Source organism: Procambarus clarkii, chromosome 46 (genome assembly GCF_040958095.1).
Source record: "Procambarus clarkii isolate CNS0578487 chromosome 46, FALCON_Pclarkii_2.0, whole genome shotgun sequence".
Classification (NCBI taxonomy): domain Eukaryota; kingdom Metazoa; phylum Arthropoda; class Malacostraca; order Decapoda; family Cambaridae; genus Procambarus; species Procambarus clarkii.
The window spans coordinates 32,566,784-32,593,087 of NC_091195.1; the positions used below are offsets into that span (position 1 = coordinate 32,566,784).

Consider the following 26,304-nt stretch of genomic DNA (forward strand, 5'->3'; position numbering starts at 1 on the left):
AATTCCAACTTCGGCATACGCGAGGCTAGCTAAAATCAGAACAGATTTCAGGAACCTGTGTAAGGAATCATTCAGAATCTTGTATACCACATATGTAAGACCAATCCTGGAGTATGTGGCCCCAGCGTGAAGCCTGTACCTCGTCAAGCACAAGACGAAGCTGGAAAAAGTTTAGAGGTATGACACTAGGCTAGTCCCATAACTAAAAGGCACGAGTTACGAAGAAAGGCTGCGTGAAATGCACCTGATGACACTGGAAGACAGAAGAGTAAGGGGAGACATGATCACTACCTACAAAATTCTCAGGAATTGACAGTAGATAAGGGTAAACTTTTTAACATGAGTGGTACGCGAACAAGGGGGACACAGTTGCGACTTAATACCTAAATCAGCCACGGGGACGTTAGAAAGAACGTTTTCATTGTCAGTAGTTAACAGGTGGAATGCATTAGGCAGTGATGTGGTGGAGGCCGACTCCATGCAGTTTCAAATGTAGGTATGATAGAGCCCAGTAAGCTCAGGAATCTGTTCACCAGCCGATTGACGATTGAGAGGCGGGGATAAAGCGCCAGAGCTCAACCTGCTACAAGCACAAATAGGCGAGTACTCACACTAATATTAGTTATATATTTTTATATTTTACCTCCCACAATAGCTGCGGCCACGCGGGCTACCACACAAGGTTTCTACTGCATCGGCTTACAAATAAAAAAAAAGAAAAAAAAGGATCGATACCATGAGCTCAAGCGGTGCTTCAAGTGCTACGAGTTCTCCCACCCCACCAACAAGTGTCAGCACCCAGTCCAGAGGTGTAGCCTGTGTGCACTGGACTATCACTACTTCACTACTCCATATGCAAGGCAACAACCCATCGCTGCTTGCTCTGCGATTGCAATCACCCCGCAATTTCCTACCGCTGTTCCCGCAGACATGAAAACATCAAGGCCCAGGTTGAAGCCAAGAGAAACAACCCATTTACCTCCGCAGCCAGAGAACCAGGCGCTCAACCCACCACTCAGCTCCCGCCAACCGATCTGAAGATTTTCCCATCCTACCAAATTGTGGCTCCTCGCACCTGGCGACCCAGCCTTCACAATGGCGTCCCAAGTCCCCACAGGCTCTTGGCATCTCCCCCTGCATCAAGTGCAGGCATTATTCTTGGTTTTATTAGACTAGCGGAGAGGCTTGTCGGACCAGACAACTACCGTTTTGTCAGCGAACTGAACGTATTATACCTGGCCAATGGCCAGGACCCCATCATGGCCCCTTGTGCAAGTCTCACTGCCTCTACTACCACTCCGGAGACTACCACCAGGATGACCACAAGGTCGATTTCAACATAGACTCCAGAAGCACCCAAGACCGACACGAAAACCATTATGAAGACCCCCCCCCCCTACCCATCCCCAGATCTCTAGTATTAGCTATTGATACAGATAAGGGTTCCAAAGTGTCTCCACTTACGGGCTCCCCATAACCCGTGCTACTTGGAACTTTTTGTTCCGAGCAACTGAATCTAAAACAACAACACCCTCACTCCCATCACAGTCGATTTGAAAATGGTCCATGATGGACCTAAACGTCGTCGTCTCCTCATCTTCTGGTGTGTGGATTGGTCATCATATCTTCAGCCACGTTATTGTAACTCATTGTCTGCATATGGATGCCACACGTAAACTTCTTACTCTGCTTAATTTCTTCAATTCTTTTCCTTCCTGTAGACAGCTTTTTCGCTACTTCGAGTCTTCCCTTGTTATTGCCCGTCATGACCTCATGAGCCACAGCATCGCTGGCCAACCAAAGCCTGGGCAATTTTCAATAAGTGTCTGGGGTAAGTTTATAATTAAAAGGTTGGTTAAAACAACCCCAGTTTACTGAAACATAAACAGTTCACCATAAAACACTGATAACTAACATTCCCTTTATACAACCGATATACACTAGTATACAACTGAAACTTTCATCAGAACAAAGAGCTTCGACACACAGCTCAACTAGTCACATCAATGAAATTCAAGAACTTATTCACAGCTATCACATCCTGAACCGCTAATACTTTGGACTAGCTGACACCAGGCTCCAACCCCACGCAGTAGTACACTAATCTAAGTAACAGTATGGAGGTATGATACATAAATTTGTATTTATGAATCTGTATTGTGAGGAATCTGTAACGTACTGCAACACAATAATATTCTATGATCCTCAGTAACCCAAAGTTACCTATCACCTAACCTACTGATATATCTAATTAGCCTGATCCTTTTACAACAGCATTACTCTTAAAATACATACCTTAGTAATAAATAACAAAATATAGTACAACCCAAGGACTAGACTTCTTACGTCCGTCTCTGAGAAACCAGGGAAGTTTTTTTTTCATTTTTATTTTCACATGCAAGCATGCATGGAAATACAATAAATTACAATAAAAACAACATTAGGAAACAACAAAACAAAACAAAAAAACACCGACCAGAAGGACCGACAGCTTAGTACAACAATAAACAAACCTGGAGAAACGCAAGAGAAACACAGCATACACCAAGACAAGAACATAACACGAAATTGAAATCAATATAAACAATCAAATCAAGGAAAAAATGACAAGACAACAAGTAAGCAAGTAATTATCAAAATAAGGTACCAAACCGGGAAGGCTATGTAGCACCATCAAATGCGCAGAATAATCAAAGGGCGCTAAATATCACCAAAGATGCCAATACGAGAACAAAAACGCATAAGGCGAACGATATCAAAAGTATCCGAGTCACCAAGAATTCTATTGAGGGACAAGTGACCGCGAGGGGCGGTCGGAAAGCAAGACACACGCTCGTCCTGGAAGTCAGGACATTCAAGAAGGACATGCACGACCGTAAGAGGGACAATGCAACTAGGACAATAAGGAGCAGGGCGGCGCTCCATCAAGTGACCATGGGTTAAGCGAGTATGGCCAATACGCAACCTCGCCAGAGCTGTTTCCCATCGCCGGTTACGGTGGTAGGAGGACGGCCACGAGGAAACACAACATTTAAGAGTACGTAGTTTGTTACCAGTAACAGACGACCAAGAAGCCTGCCAACGGGAAAGGACGGAGGAATGGATAACCGGGTAAAAGTCGGAATATGGAATACCTTTACGAGAGATGGGACAAGAGCGGACAGCTTCCTTGGCGGCAGCATCCGCACGCTCATTTAAAGACACTCCAATAAGGCTGGGAACCCAACAAAACTCAACCGACTTAAATTTACTGTGAACAAGAAACAGCCAATGCTGGATCTCGACAACTACTGGATGAACCGGATTAAAGGACCCGAGAGCCATGAGGGCACTACGAGAGTCAACAACAACTACAAAGGAAGACTGACAACGAGAAAGCAGGAGACGAAGAGCATAGAGAATAGCATAAAGTTCCGCTGTAAAGATGCTAGTCTCCGGAGGTAAGCGACACATAAGTGCGATCAGGAAAAACAACAGAGTAGCCAACACCGTCCGCAGACTTAGACCCATCGGTGAAGACAGAAACGGAGCGGGAGTGAGAAGAAAAGTGCTCAAGGAAAAGGCATTTTAGAACCGTAGGAGGGGTAAAAGCTTTAGTGATACGGGTCAAGGAAGTACAAAACCGCGGAAGAGGGACTCTCCATGGGGGCAAAGAAGGAACAACACGAGGAGAAACATTAGAAATACGAACGGAAAGAGAATCCTTGAGGCGAGATAACCGGACAGAAAGAGGGAGGGGGTGAAGAGGAACAGGAACCGCAGGAGGGGTAAAAGTTAAAGCACGACAGAGGCGAGAGGAAGGATGTTGTAAGGACCGCGCAAGATAGCGAAGACAGTAGCGATCACGACGGTCCTGGAGAGACAGAAAGCCAGTGTCAACATACAAGCTAAGGACGGGAGTCGAACGAAAGGCACCAGAACTTAGGCGCAACCAAGTATGGTGCAAAGCATCAAGACGGCGAAGAGTAGAAGGAGAAGCAGACGAGTAAGCAGGGCAACCATAATCGAGCTTAGACAGGACGAGAGAGGAATGTAAAGCAAGGAGAGTGCGCCTATCCCCCCCAAGAAGTATGGGATAAGACCCGAAGGAGGCAAAGGGCCTTGGAGCACTCAACACGGAGGTAAGCGATATGGGGAGACCAAGACAAACGAGTGTCAAGGAATAACCCCAAAAGCTTCGCAGAATCTTTGTATTCAAGGGGATGACCATAAAGTGAAAAAGAGGGACGAAGAACGACCCGTTTCCGCGTAAAAGTCATGGCACAAGTCTTAGAAGTAGAGAACTTGAAGCCATGATCGGTGGCCCAAGACGACACGGCATCAATTGCAAGTTGAAGCCGGCGCTGAAGGAGAGGCGAATCATCATCCTGACAGCAAAGGGTAAGATCATCGACATAGAGAGCGGAGAAGACACCAGAAGGAAGAGAGGAAAGAAGACCATTGAGGGCAACCAGAAAAAGAGTAGTGCTCAGAACACTACCCTGGGGCACACCTTCGTATTGCTGAAAAGAGGCAGAGAGAGCGGTACCAAGGCGCACCCGAAAGGAACGACACGAGAGGAAGCTGTGGAGACAGAGTGGGAGACGACAACGAAGGCCAAAAGAATGAAGTTGAGATAGAATATGATATCGCCAAGTGGTGTCGTAAGCCTTTTCAAGGTCAAAAAGGACGGCAACAACGGAGGTCTTCGCAGCAAAAGCAGTACGAATATAGACCTCCAAGTTCCCCAGGACATCTGTCGTGCTGCGGCACTTGCGGAAACCAAATTGAGAAGGAGAGAGGTGATGGTGTTCCAGGAACCACATCAAACGAACGTTAACCATAGGTTCAATGAGTTTGCAGACACAACTTGTGAGAGCAATAGGGCGAAAGTCCTTAGGGGAAGTACCCAGAGACCCTGGTTTGCGAACAGGGAGGACAACGGCATCGAGCCAGTCCTCAGGGACTGACGGCGACTCCCAGATCCGATTATACAGACTCAGTAAATACTGAGACGTGCATGGAGGGAGATGGCGAAGCATCTCATAATGAATACCATCGGAGCCCGCCGCCGTAGAACCGCAGAGGGCCAGGGCAGAACGAAGTTCAGAGAGAGAGAGAAGGTATCATTATAGGGAAGCTGAAGACGAGTGTAGAAATCTAAAGGACGAGACTCAAGGACAGGTTTACGAAGAAGGAAAGATTGGGGAAGATGAAGACCAGAGCTAACAGAAGAAAAGTGGGAACCCAGTACGGAAGCGACCTGCAACGGGTCCGCCACAAGAGTATCATGGAGGTGAAGGACCGGTGAAACATCGGGAACGAACTTACCCGCTATCTTGCGGATACGCTTCCAGATCTGGGCCAGACGAGTTTTGGACGTAATTGTTGAGACATAAGATGCCCAACAATCACGTTTAACCGTACGGACGGCCGTACGGGCCACCACACTCGCTTTCCGAAAGAAAAGAAAAGAATCGGTCATCTGCCTACGGCGGTGCCTCTTCCAGGCTGCACGCTTACAGCGGACAGCCCGAGCACAGTCTGCATTCCACCAGGGAACGCACTTCCGTGTACCCCGAGAGGAAGAGCGAGGGATAGAGCGGAGGGCAGTATTGAAGACAGTGTCATGAAAAAGGAGGAGAGAGCGAGAGAGAGGCAGAAGGGAGAGGTCAGAGAGAGCAGCACTGAGGGTAAATAGGCTCCAGTCCGCCTTAGCAAACTGCCACCTAGGGAAAGAGAGGGAAGGGCGAAAAGAGAAAAAGGAAACAAGGATGGGGAAATGGTCACTGCCACGGAGGTCATCAAGAACCTGCCACGTGAAATCTAAGTAAAGAGAAGAAGAGCAAAGAGAAAGATCAAGACAAGAAAGGGTGCGAGTCCGAGAGTCCAAATGAGTGGGCTCACCAGAATTCAGAAGAGACAGGGAAGAAGAGAGGAGAAACGGCTCAAGAAGGCGACCCCGGGTATTCGTCAGAACGTCACCCCAAAGAGAATGATGACAATTGAAGTCACCCAGCAGGAGCACGGGCTCCGGCAAGGAGTCTAGGAGGTGTTTCAAATCAGGAAGAGAAAGCGGGACACTCGGGGGGAGATAAATGGAACAAACTGTGTACCATTTCCCCACAAAGATACGAGCAGCAGAACAATGGAGAGGCGAAGGAAAAAGTAAAGGAACAAAGGGAACATCAGCACGAATCAAGAGAGCAGAAGAATTAGAAGCCCCAGCAACGGCTGAGGGGGGGGGGGGAGAGAAAGGAATAGCCACGAAAACGACCAGGACGAGCACCAAGCATCGGCTCCTGGAGACAGACAGAAAGGAGCGAAAACCGCGAAATCAGAAATTGGAGTTCGAGGAAATTGGCGTAATAACCTCGAACGTTCCATTGAAGAATGGACAACGACGAGAAGAGAAAGGACAAAAACAGAGAACAAGGAAGAAACAAAGGCGAAAGAGCAACAGAGCACGTTAAAGAATATCAGGGTCAGCAAAGTCAGGGTTAGGGGGCATGGGTAAACTGAGCAAAGACGGAGGGAAGGAAACGAGAGAACAGATCAGAGGTGGGCGTGCGGGGTCCGGAGGAGGAGGAGGAAGAGGAGGAAACAACGGAGAGGAGCAGTCAAGGACAGCAGCAGGAAGAGGGGGGGTAGAAAGAGGGGAGCGCACCTCAGCAAGGGCAGCAACCGAGAGGGAAGCAGGGGCTAAAGAAACCTCCATAGCAGGAACAGGGGGCGCAACCACCGAAATGGGAGGGGAAGGAGCGAGAGAGGCAGAAGTAGGGGCCGAGGAAGAAAGCGAAACCTTCTTACCCGCCGGGGAGGAGGAAGGAGAGGAGCCAGGCTTACGCTTCTGACTTAAAGAGACAGGTGTCCCAGCAACCACGTACTGGGCAACGGATTTTAGCGTCTCAACAGGAGAAGCTGAACGAGATCACACATGACGGCCCTTTGGAGAGCGATGGACATCAGCCCGCACCGACAGGCGGCGGGGAGAGTCAAGAGACGGATGGGAAGGAGGAACGGAGGAAGACGAGGAAGAAGACACAGGAGACATGACAGACCGGGTAGAAAGAAGGGGAACCCCAGACAGAGGACCAGGAGGTGGATCCTTCGGGAGAGAACCCAAAGGAACAGAGGAGGGGGCAGTGGGTGTATCAGGGTCCAAGGCCCGGAAACGGTTGTGAGTCTGAGGAAGGTGGGAAGGACGAGGAGAGGAAGAGCGCAACACGCGAGCATAAGAGATATTAGCATAAGGCGGGAGCCGGCGAACCTGGCGTTTCGTGTCAGGAAAAGATAAACGCTCCCAGTGCTTCAAGTTGAGGACGGCTGCCTCAAGCTTGTAATGGACACACACGGGAGAAGGTAGGATGGGCCTCACCGCAGTTGAGGCAACGAGCCTGGGGAGAAGTGCACTCCGACTTAGAGTGACCTTCGCCACCACACAAAGGACAGAGAGAGACAGTCCCGGAGCAGCGGAGGGCACCATGCCCAAACCTCCAGCACTTGTTACAGAGCCGAGGAGAAGGAATGTACTCCTGGGCAGAGCACCTGGCACCAGTAAGAATGACAGAGGGTGAAAGGGTCCTACCATCAAAGGTAATCTTCACAACTCGGAGGGGTTGACGGCGACTACCACGAGGGGGACGAGTAAACGTGTCCACCTGGAGAATAGAATGGCCCTGGGCAGCAAGGATATGTCGAATATCGTCGTGGCAGTCGCGCAGGTCCCGAACACCAGTCGCAACATGGGGCGGGAGCAGAATAGTGCCAACACTGGCATTCAACTGAGTGTTCTTCGAGACCCGAACAGGGGTCTCGCCAAGGCAGGATAAGGCAGCCAAGCGGGAAGCAGCAACGACATGTGTACCGAGACGAGTGGGGTTGAAAGTAATGGAGGCATCCACGGAATCAACGAGATGTCGATGGAGGGAGAAATCGTCAGGAGGCGCAGAATCAAGAGGGAGGAGATCAAAATATTTGGCCCACGAAGCGGGACCAAACAAGGCTTGATAGGTAGCAGAACTGGAAGGAATCGAGCGAGGGCGGCCGTGACGAGGACGGCGGTGAGAACCCCCAGAGAGAGAGGGGTTAAAAGGCGCAGTAGTTACAACTAGAGATGGAGCCGCGCCAGGGGACGAGGTAGTCACCACTGGGGGCTTGGGGCTCGACCCAACCACAGAGGAGGGAGGGGAGCCAGGGGATGAGTCAGAGAGGCCAAAGGAGAAGCAAGGTCGGAGCCCAATGCAGCAGAGGCTACAGAGCCCGGTCTTCCAACACGGACCGATTCGGGGGCTTGGTCGCCCACCCCACGAGCCTGAGAAGGTAAAGCAGAAACAGCCGAAACAGGGGTCATCATCATTACGAAAAGGAATATTCATTCATGAATTTGCCCCCACACCCACCATGGAGCCACAATTAGAGGCAGGACACCTAACAAGAAGCTATCGCCAATCTTGCCGGGGCCTCCTAGGGGTGCGTCGTGAGTATACGCCCCACAAACGCCACCTTAAGAAACCGACAGTCCGTCGAGATCGGGTTCAGTGACGAAAGGGGGATTGACAATAAAAGGTTCCCCCTCGCTCTCGACGTCGGGTACTACAGTTCTACGGGTGCAAGAGTATGCCTCCTCAAGCACCCGGGCGTCAAAATAGAAGTAGTTCAAGGGAAGAACCAGAACAAGCAAAAGATCGGCAGGAAACGGCAAGCAGATAGGAGAAGAGGGGGGAGAAAAACGAAACAGAAGGAAAAGGAAAAGGTGCCCAGCAGAATTGGAGAGGACGGCAGCAGGAGCACAAGGCTAGACAAGGACAGAGGACTGTCCCAAGGAGCATCACACTCCAGCAGCCGCCCACTAAGCCCCCCTCACGGCAACAACGAGCTGAGCGGGGAGGGGGGACAAGACAACAAAACATAGTAACATATGACACAAATCAAACAGAAGCACCGGTCAGAAGGACCGACAACAAAGCACATCATGAAGAAAAACATGAAACAGAACACAAGAAATTCATAACATACAACAAACCAGAAATAAAAAGAAAAAACAATGCAACATGTAAGGCATAAATATTACACACAGGGCATAGTAACAACACAAAACAAATACATGAACAAGAACATGCACACCAAACTACCGGCCTCGCCACAAACAATGGAAGAGGCACGAGCACATAATATAGTAGGGCAAACAAACAGCCAGAGGGGCACACAGCATTACATACAGCAAAGAAACAGGAAGTCAGTGGACATACTTGCCCGGGAACCTGGCCCGTGGGAACCGTACATTGAACTCTTCCCAGATCATTCACCGTCAAGGGTCTAATCCATCCACCGGGGACGCCATAACATCTGGAACCCTGGCAACAAACACCCACAAACATGGGACCCAGATGGTAGTACTGACAAGGCGAGTAGCCGCTACTCGTCCCCACATGCAGGGAACCTGCCCACCATGAAAGTTCTCCGGGTCGTCGGACAACATTAATTCGGCAATCTCTGTCCAGTGACCTAGCGGCATCACAGATGCCATCAACACATTCCCCAGTTCCCCAACGTGCACCCTCACAGGAGTGTACCTGTCATAGGGCACCACTACAGGGGCACCCGCGGCCACGGGCATACCACTAGACTACTGTAGGGAACCCAGACGGCGCGCAGCCTTCTGCAAAGTCACCACCAGGCCACGCCCAGCACCAGCATCCACACCATCCCTGGCAGCGGAAGCCACCACCCCCCACTGTCCCCTGGTGGAGAAGGAACCGAAGGCACGTCCGAGACACGGGCACCAGCACCAGCAGGCACATGGACCTCCGCCACCACTAACTGCGGAGACAACGTCGCATCCGGACCCACACCGTCAACACCCGAAGACCCACAGTCACTGAATTCACCAACATCAGCCTAGGCAGAAGACGAACGCCGGGAACGTTTGGGCTCCAGCCGGATGTCGTCAGAGCCGGAAACGAACAAAGAAACACGGATACCACTAGCCGGATGAACCGACGTCTGACGCAGAACGACAGCAACCTCTACCACAGGGGAAACTGGGCCACACAGCAGAAGGCTCCACAGCCACCCCAGCACCCAGCACCGCCGGGGCCCGAGGCACGGATACAGGGCCAGGCGCAGCAGCCGAAGATGAGGGAGAAAACGTCGACGCCCCACAGTGAGCACCAGTAAGACCCACGGGAGCAGCGGAGACAGGGACAGGAGCAGGTAGACCATCCAACGGCACCCCAATACCTGGAGGAGGGTCTGCAACAACCGGAGGAATGTCGGGCGACGCAGGGGGAGCCGCAACAGCGAACGGGATGCGCACCTCCTCATCCCCGGAGTCCTTGTCCGGAGGGAGCGGCAGGAAATCCTCTTCCTGGAACAAGTTAACAGGAGCAGCTGGGGCCTCAGAGCACCTGGCAGCCTGATGCCCCAACAGGCCACACCCGAAACAGGTACGGGGTTGCCGGGCATAATACATTTGGACGTAGTATCCCATAAGCCGGACAGTAGATGGTATATCTGACTGCAGGCGTATTCCCAAGGTACGAATGTTCGTCCGCCTTCCAGCATACCTCCCCGAGGAGAGTGTGTTCACCCGCACACTGATAACAGCACTAAACCTCCTGAAGTAACGCCAGAGAAGGTCTTCAGGAAACTCCAGGGGCGCCCCATGGACACTGACATAAGTCAGAGCACCACTACGGTACGAAATTGCAACAGAGCCGGCACCACCCGGCAATGGCAACTTACGCCCCTCGTAACGATGGAGGAAGTCCCAGTATGCCTCCTCCCTCACGAACTTGAGAACAACCCGGTGGGCTGTTACAAGCTCCACATCGTAGATAGCCTCCATCGGAATACGAAGCATGTCACACATAACCACCTAGATTTCTTGATATCCAGCCCAACTAGTGAGCCCACGAAGTTCACACGCACAACAGGGAAAAGATGGCCGCCCATGTCAAACTCGCCAGTCAACTTGCAGCCAGACAGCAACATCTGGGAGGGCAGAGACGCCCACATCACCTGGCGACCAAAACGGCAAACAACCCCAACAACCAGGGAGGATCGGCAAGACGTCCTCGCTCCACGGCTGCCTGGCCGCAACTCCAAACCAGGAAAGGTTTTTTTTTTTTTTTTTTTTACATGCAAGCATGCAAGAATAAGGCAATAAATACAATAAAAAGAACAGAATAAACAAAATAAGCAAAACAAAAAACCACTGGCCAGAAGGACTGACAGTACAAAAACAGCAAACATCAACAGAACACAAGAGAAAATAGTGTAAATAGGCTAGCAATACACAAAACACAATAACACATAAAACAAAACAAACATCATAACACACAGGGAAAGCATAAGGAGAACAAATAACAAAAAAGACAAACATAAAAATACAAAATTATAAAATCATAAAATATACAACAAGCCAAGAAACAGAAACATAAACCATACATGGCACAATAACACAAACAATAAACAATAACATGCACAACTAGCCACTTGCGGTGCAAGAAATAAAAGGAGAGGCACAAGCACAAAACACACTAGGGCAAACATCATAGCCAGAGGGGCACAAATTACATAATCAAAGGAACAGAGAAGCAGTAAACGGTATAGCTACACACAAAGTATGTTAAAACATGTAAGGAACACAATAAACAGGGACATTGAGAAAACTAAAAATAACACCAGCCTGAAGGGCGCACAAGAAATAAAACGTATAGCAGAACATACCACAGGTCCATGCATACACTAGACACACAGTAATCACACAAACTACTCAGATTGCTCATACTTCTCCGGCCACTCCGCCGACATGAAACGAATATAAGACGCCTCCCAAAGCAACATGATGTTGTCCGGAACAGGGTGAGCATGGGCTGTACGAGGATCAGGCATCAAGTCCGGCACACCCACAACAAAACACCGAGCCTGCGGAACCCAGACGGTCGAGGGGCACCACGGAACAGGCTGCACGTGGTCAACAAAGTAAAACGACAAAGGGTTATTCTTCCTATCATACGCTACGCCAGAGGCCAAGACGATTGGTAGCGGCTTTCCCCCCACGGGGCCAGGCAACGGGCAGCGCACTCGTAGCCTCCTTGGCAGTTCCACAGGGCTCCGCGGCAACCACCGGACGTGTCACCTGCAGGGGCCTTCCACGCCGAACATCCTTCCTCAGCAACAAAACAAGGTCGCGGCCCGCACCAGCACTCTCACCACCTACGTCCGTAGGAGCGACCACCCCCCCTGCGGAGAACCTTCTGCAGAAGAAAGAACATGAGGTGAATCATATGCACAATCGTCGTCATCAGCAGGCACATGGACGTCAGCAACCACCATCGACTTGGATCCGGGTGCTTCGTGATCTACCACATCATCGCCTGAAGACCCACCGGCGTCGAAATCCCCCACATCAGCCCAAGCAGTAGAAGATCGCCGGGACCGTTTGGGCTCGGGCCGCACATCCTCAGAGCCAGAGGCTGACCCAGAACCACGGGCTTCACAAGCCGTGCGAACCGATGCCCGTCGCATGACGGCAGCAGCCTCAACCATAGGGAGAACCGGGCCGCACACAACAGGATGCTCCGCAGCCCCCCCAGCACCCAGCTCAGCCGAAACACCCGGCGAAGGGCCAGATGCAGCAGCAGCAGGAGACGAGGAAGACGAAGACGTCGACGACACGCAGAGACTATCTGGAAGACCCCCGGGAGCAGCTGTGACAGCGACAGGGGCAGGAAGATCAGCCGACGGCACCGGAACACTCAGAGGAGGAGCCGCACCATCAGGAGGACTGCTGGGCGACGCAGGGGGAGCCGCAGCAGCCAACGGGACGTCAACATCCTCGCCCACGGAATCCACCCCAACAGGGAGCGGCGGGAAATCATCCTCCTGGAACAGGTTCACAGGAGTGACAGCAGCCTCCGAGCACCCGGCAGCCAGATGCCCCAACAGGCCACACCGAAAGCAGGTACGGGGTTGCCGGGCATAGAAAACCCGGACGTAGTACCCCAGAAGCTGGACCGAAGAAGGGATGTCAGACCTCAGGCGCATCCCAAGGGTACGAATGTTCGTCCGCATACCCTTATACCTCCCTGAGGATAGCGTGTGCACCCGCACACTGACGACTGCGCCAAACTGCTGGAAGTAACGCCGGAGTAGTTGTTCGGGAAACTCCAAGGGCGCCCCGTGCACACTTACGTAGGTCAGGGCACCACTACGGTCTGTAATAGTCACAGAGCCAGCACTATCCGGCAGCGACAAGGAACGCCCCTCGTAACGGCGGAGGAAAGCACGATACACCTTCTCCCCCGCCAACTTGATAATAACCCGGTGAGCAGTTACCAGCTCAATCCCGTAGACGTCGTCGACTGGGACACGGAGCATGTCACACATGACAAGCTCAACTAGAGGATAGCCAACACGGCCCGTAAACTCCAGTCCCACGGAGTTTACTCTCAACACAGGAGGGAGAGGGACCCCCATCGCAAGCGTGCGACGTCACCACCAGCCAAGCAGCAACTGCAGGGAGGGTGGGGACACCCACACCCCCTGGCGACGAAAAACGGCAAACACCCCAAACTACCAGAGGCCGGACGACACGTCTGTACTTCACGGCAGCTCCAGATGCACTCCCCAAACCAGGAAAGTAGTGGCTTGCCAACGGCCATGCCGGCCGAGAACGACTTTGTTGCCAACAGTGCAAGGTACTCCAACCTTCCTCTTTTGCATAACAGAAGCTCAAAACATAAATATTTACATTTAGCTCATACTGTTCCTAATTAGATATATACATAATACAATACAATGTATTCAAAACCTTAAGGTAGATAAGAATATATAACAATATGTGCTAAACACATAAGGGAGTCATTTCTATAAATTTGGCAATACTACTGGAGACAATTCACCAATATGATATGATATATCATATCATATCAATATGGGGGGATATGGGAGGAGTTCGAGCAATTACCGGTCGATCGATCGTTTACGACTTAAAGTACCATATATTCATATACCTCAAGTATATAGGTGTATAAACAACCATAAGCTTCTGCTATTCCACAAAAGATTGCTAATACATGAGTAAGCTAAACAAGTAATATGTGACTATATAGTTTGAGCGCAACATACACTTACACCATATATTTACACTAGTGTATGTGTGGTCATAACACCGCCAGACGTCGCAAGAAAAAGCTTACGTTTCATGGCCGCATTCCTTTTCAAGAACTTATTCACTCAACCTCCTTGCAAGTTGACGACGTTTTTCCTAACATTCGTCAACACCAACTCTTTCTGACTTCCTCTCTCCCCCCATGATCTATGCAATATCCTATTTCCCATCGCTTTTGGCACTGCTCTCCTCTTCTCTTCCCGTCACTCCTCACAACACAAGCCTGCTCGCCTATTTTCTTCCCACTACTCCTCCACACTACACAACACTGCTCGCCTCTCTTCTTCCCACCCCTCTCCTCACTACACAACACTGCCCGCTTCTCCTCTCCCCACCACTCCTCACTACACAACACTGCTCGCTTCTCCTCTCCCCACCACTCCTCCTCACTACATAACACTGCCCGCTTCTCCTCTCCCCTTTTTCGAGGTCCAGGAATATCAGCATTCCTGGTCTGTCATTCAAGTGGGCTAACAGAGTTGTAATACATTCCACTGTGCCAACCCCTCTTCTATAGGCATACATATCATGGTGCAGTTTAGGCATTTTCCACTCCAGTCTATTGAGTGCCAGCCGTCTTGGCTGCACAGCTTTGGAGAGAGATGGGCCTGGGATTAGCTGGATCTTTGGGTTTTGGTCTCGAAAAAGCCTTTGAACTGGCTAGCGCCCCAGCTATTCTCTGCTGCCTCATTGACAAAGAGGTCAGAGGCAACCTGCTCTCCTGGACCAAAAACTGTCTCATAAACAGAGAAGCAAGAGTAAAACTTCATGGCACAGTCTCTGAGTACAAAAGACATGAAAATGGTACACCGCAAGGAGGTATTCTCAGCCCTCTTCTCTTCAACTGTTTAATGGAAAGAATAATGAGGTTGAAACTCCCACATCACTGCAGGCTGCTAAACTACGCGGACGACTTTGTCATCATCATAAAAGGAAGGGATGCGGCGCGCCTTGCACCCAAATGCTTAGACTGCATCAGTAAAGAGGCAAAACAGATTGGGATCAAACTCAACCCCTCAAAGTCAAAGGCCATGCCCATAAAAATAGCGAAGCCCAACATCCAACTGACAGTACAAGGTCAACCAATAGAATGGGTCGACACCTATCAGTATCTAGGAATCATCCTGGACACACACATGAATTTTAATGCTGAGGTCACTTACTTGAGAGAGCGAACTGCGGCCCGGACGGCAATCCTCAGGTCGCTAACCTCCCTTTCTGGAGGAGCCAATCTGCAAGTCCTTCGCACACACTATGTACAGGCAGTCAGATCAGTGATCGATTATGCCGCACCTGCACTCACAAATCTATCACACCAACAGTGGAAAAAGCTTGAAGTTGCCCAAAACAATGCTATGAGAGCTGCACTGGGAACCCCCATGTGGACCAGGCTTGAAACTCTTAGACTGGAGACGGGTTTGCCCTCTCTACAAGAAAGAATATCACAAAGGACAGCTACAATTATCAGTAAGATAATTATTTCTTCTGATCCAATCCCAGTACGGCAGGCCTTGGTGGTTGGACTAGGCCAAAACAATGGAAACTCTTGGGTTGCAAGAGCAGGAAAAGTCCTAAACAGACTACATTTGAAAAACATGATTCTTGATAGAATCAAGATAATTTGGGTGTGATCATCCACACCCAAATTACACTCCTTCCGCGCCGTGGGAAGAGCCTACTTTCAAAATAGTAATAGAAAGTCTCCCAATGAAAAAGGCTGCCTATGATCCGACAATCCTAAGGCGCATAATAGAAGAGCAAATGTATAGCATAGCAGTAGCAGGAACCACCCACATCTTCACAGACGGATCGGTGGACACAGAATATGAGAGTGCTGGCGCTGCTCTTTGCACGACCAGCGTACAGGCATATTGGAGACTGGGAGGACTAGTATCATCAACCCAAACTGAGCTGTTTGCTATACAACAGGCATTCGCATATGTGATTGCACAAAACACTCAAAATGCAATCATACACACAGACTCAAAATACTTCACTTCAAATACTAGGACAAAAACAGTGGAAAGATAATGTGGAAATAATTACCACCATTTTGTATCTTGGAGCAGTCGCTAAAGGCAAAGGACTCAACATAACTTTAAACTGGATCCCATCCCATAAAGCTGATGAAATTGCTAAATTGGCAACTCGTCATCCAGTGATACATAAAACAATTCAACCCAGCCTAGAGAACATAAAAAACATCATCACCAAAAAACTCTCACATCTCAACAAAGCCGACCTACACCAGAGAATAGCTGAAGGTTCGCCATCTGCAACATGGTATCTTCAGGCAACCAAATTAGAAAGGTTAAATATCCCAAAAGGAATCCACAGAGAAATAGCAGTTAGGTTATATAGACTACGTCTAGGTTACAGATACAACTGGGAGATTGGTGAACCCCGACAGAGAGAGTGCATCTTCCGCCAAACTGTCACAGAAAAGCCATTACTTCACTATCTTCTGGAATGTGAAGCAACCAATGACCTTAGAAGAGCTTTAAGAGTTCCTGAATCATGCAGTGGCCACCCTGAAGCCATCAACACAGCCACTCTCCTGGTCAACAAAGGTGTCCAGCAGCTGGACACCCTCATAAAGACTGTGAAGCAGTATCCTCCCCCGCGATAACAGCTTGATGGTTAAATGCAACCTCAGAATACTGAGGAAAAAAAAATTGTACCACTTACGGGCTATTCATGCCCGTGCCACCTCTTGGGTGGCTTAATCTTTATCAATCATCAATCCTCTCCCCACCACTCCTCCTCACTACACAACACTGCTCGCTTCTCCTCTTCCCACCATTCCAACTCGCTAGACAACACTGCTCGCCTCTCCTCTTCCCAACACTCCTCCACACTACACAACACTGCTCTCCTCTCCTCTTCCCACCACTCCTCCACTCTACACACCACTGATTTTTTTTTGCTTTGTTCTTCGCCCTTTACGCCTTACTCTTCACCCTTTTATGCCTTACTCTTTACCTATTTATATTTGTATGTACCTGACCTCCCTAATAATACAAATCAATTATGTCCAGTACAGTTCCACTTCACAGATTAAGGATCAAATCAATAAGAAAATACTCCCAACTATCAAAAATCGCCACAGAGCCAAAGTAGCAGAAGGAAGATCCACTGCGATATGGTACTACTCTTTCAAGCCTGACAAAAAGATATCCAGAGACATTGCAGTAGCCATACACAGACTCAGACTTGGTTACAAGTGCTGCTGGGAGGTAATGAACCCAATAGTTAAAGAGTGTCATATCTGTGTAACAGAAGCAGAGCCGCCACTATTGCATTACTTACTGGAATGTGAAGCTACTGAAGCCCTGCGCATCAAACTCAACATTAATCCAATGACAGCAGCTGCATTAGATGCACATTCCACAGTGACTACAATGATTAGAAAAGCCTTGAAGAATGGGACTCACTAGTGAACATGCTGCATGTACATCCGCCACCAAGATAATGTTATTAAAAAAAAACTAAAACCAGTACACTAAAACAGAAGCGAAAAAAGAAACAGGGGAAAGAGGAGGAAACCCCACCTCTATTTAAAACGTTGACCCAAATATCACAGTAAGAAGGTTATCGCGAATATCCGAACTCAATTACGGGCTCACCATAGCCCGTGCTAGATGGACATTTCGTTCTGAGTAGCTAAATCTAAAACCACTACAACAACGTACAGTTCAATCACTTGAGAATGAACCATGTTGGTTCGAAACGTTGTGTAAATTTATAATAAGTGTAATACATTCTACAGTTAATTATTTTTTTAGTTTACCTCAAACAAAGATAACATTTGGAGAAATCCTTCTCCAATTAAACCAAGATGCAGGAGCACTGCATCAAAATTGTACAGTACCTGCGGCAATGTCGAGTACTCGGACGTATTGACGACGGTCCTCTGGGACCAGCTCAGCCACATGCTCGGCAGCGATGAAGGGCCCGTTGAACCTCCCATCAGCCATCATCTGGCCAAGTGAATATAATTACCTCTCAGACAAGCTTTAGTGTTATTATTATACTTATAAATACGTGACCAAAAACATCTTTCATGATCTTGAGGTTATCTTGAGATGATTTCGGGGCTTTAGTGTCCCCGCGGCCCGGTCCTCGACCAGGCCTCCACTCCCAGGAAGCAGCCCGTGACAGCTGACTAACACCCAGGTACCTATTTACTGCTAGGTAAAAGGGCATAGGGGGAAAGAAACTCTGCCCATTGTTTCTCGCCGGCGCCCGGGATCGAACCCGGGACCACAGGATCACAGGCCAGCGTGCTGTCCGCTCGGCCGACCGGCCCCCACATGATAGGTAAAATCACGAAATATCTCAAGCTCCTTTGTTTAATGTATATTCTTTTGAGGTATTTGTTGTTTCCGTATAAATATTGTACTTACCTAAAAATACTTACTCAACAGTACTTACCTCGCAGTGACTATGGGGACGAGAGGTCTAGATCTTTATGCCCCACCTACTAGCGTTGTTATACCCATTGCATAAAAGCTTCACTATACAAACAATCACTATCTTTGCCGAACCTTTCCTTAAAGGTCAGAATGCAGGTGGCTTCCATAACTTTTTCTCTTAGTACATACCACTCGTTAACCACCCGGACAGGGTACGAGTATTTCTTTACATTTATTCGACTCATTTGCGATTCCAGCTTCCACTTGTGTCCTCTTGTCCTACTGTCTCTCAACGTAAAGAAGCTCTCCTTGCCCCCTAGGTTATTCCCCCTCAGTATCTTGTACGTTGTTATCATATCTCCTCTATTTCTTCTGTATTCCAAGGTTGAAAGATCTCATTCTTTCAGCCAATCATCATAATTTAACCTTTTAAACTCTGGCAGTAATCTAGTAGCAAACATCTGCCTTTTTTCGATTTTAGTTTTATGTCGTCAACTGTAGTGGCTCTGTGTTTACCTATCAGTGTCTACGGGGAAGTAAGGTCCAGCTCTTTATTCCTAACCTACTATCCTGGCTGTACCTGTCGTATTAATATTTAACTATTCAGTCGTTCAGATCCTTTGTCAAATCTTCCACAACCATCTCTTGTTCAGCATATTCCACATGTTGAGCACCAGTGCAGAGTACAAGTCTTTCCTTATGTTCCTTCAGGTCATTTGAATTTCCAGCTTCCAGAATAAGCTTCCACTAGTGTCCTATTGTCCTACTTTTTCTCATGAGACCAGAAGGCATGGTAGTATATGCAGAATATTAATAATTATTCAATGTGTCGGGGGACAAGAAGTCAGAATGTATTCATACACGTTAGGCTTGTATCGAAGTCTCACCGCATCCCCTCCCCCATTCCCCAGGGTCGAATTACTGACCCCACCCAGGAAACAACCCCACAACAAGCTGACTAACTCCTGAGCACCTATTTGCTGCTAGGTGAAAGGAAATGTGCCCAACCATTTCTGTCCCGACTGTACTACTTGTCCTTACCCCTGTTGAGAAGCAGGATAGCAATGGGCTGTCTGAGAGAGAGAACTCTGTCAACATCAAAGGCTCAAGACTGTTCAACACACTCCTGCTGTTACACATATGGGGCATAACTGGCCGGCCTCCTACGGTGTTCAAAAGAGAATTCGACAAAAACCTTAAAAATGATTCCCGATCAACCATGTTGTGATTCATACGTCCATCAGCCTGGTAGACCAAATCCACAACCAGATTTGGTCAGATACCGGGCTGCGGAGACATTGATCCTCGGAATAACTGCTAGGTAACCACTGAATCTTGTATGTTATGATTATACTCTCACTCATTTTAGCATCATCTACGGGATGTAATATTTGGATCTATTAGCCTATTCTCATAGTCTAACACTGGCAGATCTGGCACAATCTTGTTGCAAAATTTCGTATTTTTGTAAACTTAGGAATTATTCTTCACTATATGAAGATTCCATGCTGCTGCTGCATACTCCAGTTGTGATTTAATAACTGTTGAGTAGATTGCCTCGAAGGCGTCCTGATTTAGGTTTCTAAACGACATTCTTATATTTGGCAACGTTTAATATACTGCCGATGTTACCCTGTGTATGTGTGCCCCCGGAGATAGTATTGTAATTATATCCACTCTCAAATCTTTCTCTTATTCAGGTTCTTGTTAGTTGCCTTCCCCCATATGGTGTTAATGCCGGCTGGTGTCTTCTCTTCCTTTTCCATCTTTATTACCTTAGTTAATTTCAGTTACTAATTGTTTGCCCACGTATGAAGTTTATCTTGGTTCTACTGTAACTTCCTGTACTTCTCCTCTCTTTGTACATTCCTCGTCAGCTTTGTGTCATCTCTAAGCATGAAATGCACGAGCTCACCCTCTCACGTAGGTCTATATCATTACTTAATATCAGCAGTGGTCCCAAGACTGAGCCTTTTGAGACCCCACTTGTTACATTCCTCTAGCTTGAAAAATCTTCGCTGTGATTTTTGCTTTCTATCCTTCAGGATCTTTCCCATTCAAATTCAGTATTTTCCCAGTAATTCCAGCCTGCTTCTCCATCTTTTGCTCCGGCCTCTAAAGAGGAAAAACCGGGCAAATGCTTTTTGATCATCAAAGAAAATACAGTTTAGCCACTCTTCCTCTTCCAGTCATGTTTCAGTAGCCATGTCATAGAACACAAGGAAGCTTGTCATGTACGTCTTTTCCATTTATGAAACCTTTTTTTCAGCTAGGTTTCCTCTCCTGGTTCTACATTCTCGACCTAATTACTTTACTTTACACTAAATAATTCTCATTAACACAGGTCTGTAATTTAATACCTCCGTCTCTCCCTATTTTTTATATTTTTTTTATATGGGGACAATATTAGCCTTTTTCCAGACTTTTGGGAGACCTCCTGTCTAAGGCGTCTTCTTAAAAATTTTAGTTAACAGACGACAAAGTATTCCTGCAGCTCCCTTCAGCAGCCATGTTGAGATTATGCTGTACTAGTCATTTGCTCACGAGTTGTTGTCATTGGGACAGAAGCTGGTGCATAAGTATCAGCAGCAGTTGTCAACTGGTCAGCTGCTGGTGTTTATTTTCCAGGAACTGTTAATGGAGGATCAGAAGCTGGTACTGAAGTATCAGGAGCAGTTGTCAGTGGGTCAGGAGATGTTGTCAGTGGGTGCTTATGTATCAGCAGCTGCTGTCAGTGGGTCAGGAGATGTTGTCAGTGGGTGCTTATGTATCAGCAGCTGTTGTGGGACATTTGGGGCTTGAATCTGATTATTTAAATATTAATGTAGTAAATTAAATTACGAAGGACCACCCGCTTTTATAGTAAAGAGGGAAACTGAGAATTTCTGATCATTAGATAATTCCTAGATGAACCAGTAACTATGGATAAAATACTAGAGAATATGATCATAGAAATAATTAATGGGCTGTATAATTAAATGAATCAAACCCTCAAACACCTACATTGGGGGGTTATTACTGGAGGTAAGTACGTCCAGGAACTAGTGTGGTTCGTTCACTAATCCAAATAATAATAATCTAATCCTATAAATTATAGTGAAACTAATATCATTACCATGAATGAGCATAGATTATAAGTATAGTAATGAGAATCACAATAAACACATGTTAATCCTAGGAAATTCTGCATGTAAGTAATTGCAATAAGTTCATAAATGAATATAAAGAATCTTAGCTAAAAGACGATTCCTTTATGAAAGCCACGGCGTTTCCTCTAATTCTCTGGACTCGGCTGGCTGACGAATGGGATGGATTAACATGGGAGAAGGCGGCAGGGAGAATTCTTCTCACGTGCTGCAAGACAAATATTTACAGTAGCAACTAATTAACTACTGAATCTCTATATTCAAGAAATTGAGAGTTACAGGTGACAAAATTTAATCACCTGTTATTAGATGTTATCGTGCGTCGTAGCGGACAATCACCTAGCTACTACAAAACACTTTAAAAGATGCATCCAATAAAGGGAATATACTTAGCTGATAAGGGCACTGTATAAGTTTTAAGATTGCCGAAATCGCGTCCACAGGCTCTGGCTAGGCCTATCCTGGATCGTGGCGCGCTTCACTGGCCGGTCACGTGTAGTTCAGAACCAAGTTAAGTAGGTTCCTTATATGACACCAGCACCAGTTGAAGATATTATCTGCAAGGTTATTCACGCCTCATAGTGGCGACTTTCATCTGAGGATGGATAACGTCTACCCTAATGGCTGGGCAATGGCGTCTCCTTGTGAGTACGGTATGCGCAGGTCTGCCTCAGAACGGCTCTCCTCGTGTACTGCCAAGCTTCCTCAACCCACGCCGCGTCCTGCGTTCATAAAACAAATTATTGTCACGAACATTAATATTTCTCGCATTTACGCTTGAAACGTTGAAGACTGGACGGGTTTATTATTTAGAAGAGGACAATATTATTATTTGCCAATTTAGAGATGGTAAACGTATAAGGGACAGGAATTAATGTCTCCCCATGGCATTCACTGGTGACGTTAACTTTTATTACTAGATAATCACTATGACTCCAACGCTCTATTCGGCTCTTAGTTGGAGGTCAATTTATCTGTAATTAATTATCATACAGAATGCCTTAGTTATAGAGAATCGAATTTAATTCTCACATACATTGGATATAATGTGTTTATTGTAATGAAATCTGACACAATACTGGCGTCGGGTGACGTGAGAATTCTAGCCTACTGCACAGATGAAATTATTAGTACATGAGAATTCTACGTGTTGTTAATTTTACTTACTACAATAATTAATAGAGTTAGTAATAAGTAATGAGAATACAACAGAGTTGTATTCGGTGTTGGAAATATCCAACATAACTCCGGGGGGAGGATTCTAGGGTCGTAGTGTACTGTGGTGTACTGACCTATCCCGAAGTGTTATTAAGATAAGTACATTAGTATGTTAATATGTTAGTATGTTAGTACACACATAACGAATGTCCCGGATTTATCAAGGGCTTACAAGAACTTGAGTCTTGCTAATTACATGTAAAATAAAACATGTTACTTATAGCCTACACAATAATTAAATAATTGCTCTTAATTAAGAACTATAATAGGTTTGTAGTTTCCCCTTAGTGGAAACAGGTATTAAATATTGAAACATTAAATGATTAAGTTATCGGTAATCAGGAACTCTCTAAAGTTCACAATAACCTCAACAACTAGGGTCGCAGTGACATGTAATGGTGTATTACGTAGCTGCTGAATTTAGGCAAACTCAGAATAAGTTTCTAAGAACTGATAACACTATTGTATGATTATACAGTAAAGTATGATTAGTCATTTAAGATCAAGGAGACTATGACACTACAGTAAGGTGACTGTCTAGGGTCGCTGTGACTTGTAACTATTGAGTTACTAGACAACAACATCACGCAGCATCATGATCACCCCAAATTCAAATGAGGAAATTGAATTTAATGTGCACTGCCGTGCAGTAGTCATTCTGACTGATGGTACAACTAATTTGCTAACTAGCTAAAATAATAGAAAGTAGAGAACTGAAAAGTTTATTCATTAAAATCAAGGAAAATTCTGAGTCGACAGTGAGATTAGTAGCCTAGTCATTCTGACTTATGAGCTAATTAAATGGCAGCTCATAGGCTTGACACTGTAAACTGGTTAGTACGAAATCACCTTTACATGAAATTGAGTTTATTAAATCAGTCTCTATAAGTATAGTCAACTGTAATTAATGGTGAGTACAGATTAGGCTAGTACTCAGTTGACACTAACTAAAGTCCCTAAACCTACCTAAATAAATGGTTTGAATTTCTAACCTACCTAAGTAAGGGACTAAACTAATTGTGAGCAAAATGTACTCGAATTAACATTGTGAGCAGTATTGAGCTCATTAACAAGTCGAGCTATATTGAACTCGTGAATATGGTGAGCTACAGTGAGCTCGTTAGCAGTGCTAACAGGGTGAGTTACAGTGAACTCGTCAACAGTGTTGACAGGGTGAGCTGCAGTGAGCTCGTTAGCAGTGCTAACAGGGTGAGTTCAGTGAACTCGTCAACAGTGTTGACAGGGTGAGCTGCAGTGAGCTCATTAGCAGTGCTAACAGGGTGAGTTACAGTGAACTCGTCAACAGTGTTGACAGGGTGAGCTACAGTGAGCTCGTTAGCAGTGCTAACAGGGTGAGTTACAGTGAACTCGTCAACAGTGTTGACAGGGTGAGCTACAGTGAGCTCGTTAGCAGTGCTAACAGGGTGAGTTACAGTGAACTCGTCAACAGTGTTGACAGGGTGAGCTACAGTGAGCTCGTTAGCAGTGCTAACAGGGTGAGTTACAGTGAACTCGTCAACAGTGTTGACAGGGTGAGCTACAGTGAGCTCGTTAGCAGTGCTAACAGGGTGAGTTCAGTGAACTCGAATTAACGAGGTGGAGTTTTGCATCATTCAATTTATCATGACGAGCAGTGCTCGTGGCATGGGGAACATTAAAGTGTTCGATTGTCATGGCGAGCAATATTAAGCTCGTACGCATGGGGAACAAGCACTCATATTATTACGTTAATTCTAAGGTGAGCTATATTAAGCTCAGGAAGCATGTTAATTAACAATGCTGATGTTTAACGATAATGCATTAAACATATTAGTTCTCTGTAAATTCGCTTACGTATTAGTAAGTTTGCAAGTTTGTTCGTGCTGCGCTCCTACACTAAATAAGCAGAAACGAAAGAAAAAACAACTCAAACAATTGATGCAAGTATTTATCACTAACTCTTAGTGCAGAAAACATGGTATTAAGAAGGTTTTCTTGGCAAACCTTTAAGCGCAAGTATAGTGGACCAGTGGTCCTAGTGAATTTGTTACTAAATTCAAGAAATGCCAGTGGCATTGAGTGCTAGATTCTCTAGCCTAACATTATTAATTACCTAGGGAGTACTAGATTCTCTAGCCCAACATTACAATTTACCTAGGAAGACTGAGCGTGGTCAATTACTACTTGTCGAGAATAATTCTAGGTCTGCAGTGAATTCAATAGTTTGGTCGCTGTGACTTGTACTTGTTTGAGTACGGACCATTGGTTTTCACTGAGAGCTATGAAATATCTCGGCGAGTATCAATTGCAATACATTCAATCTGAGTTTATTACTCAGTTGTGTTTCTCCCTTTAGCTTGCTGCTGGAGAATTGATTTTCTGCTGACTAATTTATTAATGTTGGCAGGTTTAGGCTTGTTCACATTCAGAACTTTACCAGTAAGTAAGTAGCCTCCTGCAGATTGGAGCATATTCATTCCCAATCGTTTAACATGTCCAGTTATGAACTGGTAATAGTAGTCGGCTCCTACTAGTACATCTACATTGTTAAGGCGGTCAGACGTTAACTTGTTGTCAGCCAAATTAATTTCACGTTCCTGCAGGAAGTGGGCTGTGTACCCCAGACCCTTAATATTTAAGTCTAAAGGTATTTGATCTACAACAATGGCTTGGACAGCCTTGGCATGACTACCTAGTCGTACAAGCGGTTGAACTACTGAGTATTCATGGGTTCCTCGATTTATCATGGACCCTGACAAGTTTAATTTTACCTGTCCTATTGGTTGTAAATTAAGTGCCTCTGCTGCCCTTTGAGTAATGAAAGTTCTTTGGGAACCTTGATCAAATAGTCCATGTATGGTGATCTTGGCTCCTCTGTTCTTCACTTGAAGTTGGGCAGTAGGCAAAGCAGCATCCACTTGAGATGCTCGTGAAGTTACGCTGTACACATCTCGCACCTTGCAACACTGTACTGGTGTAGATTCAATACGTCCTATTCTAGGATTGACATAATTAGTCTTAACTAATTTGCACAGTGCAGCATGATGCTTGCCCCTTCTACACCTATTGCAGGTGTTCAGTGGGGTGTCACAGCTGCTAACATTATGTGGTTTGAGACACCTAGTACATTTGTGTAACTGTTTGAGTCGTTTGACTCTTGTGTCTCTATTAGGATAATTAGTACATTTGTACAGAGAATGTTTTTGATTGCAAAACAAGCACATTCCCCATCCTACAGATCGTTTAGGGGTTACCGGTTTAGGTAAAACAGTATTTGCAGGTTGTGATGGTTTTGCTGTTTGCATTTGCTTGTTATTTATTCTCTTGTGAGTACTTGGTGTACTCTGGGGAACCATTAATAGGCTCTTGGGAGTGCTCTTTGGACTAT

General features: G+C 46.7%; 1 protein-coding gene across 2 annotated transcripts in view; it reads right to left on the bottom strand.

Moving 5' to 3' along the window:
• Positions 1-26,304, bottom strand: part of LOC123770540 (methyltransferase-like protein 27) — a 121,572-nt gene that overhangs the window by 55,322 nt on the left and 39,946 nt on the right. For both annotated transcript variants that reach the window (XM_069301905.1, XM_045762549.2), the window contains exon 3: positions 18,030-18,138. In XM_069301905.1, the coding sequence (XP_069158006.1) occupies positions 18,030-18,138 (109 nt within the window). The remainder of the gene's footprint in view (positions 1-18,029; positions 18,139-26,304) is intronic.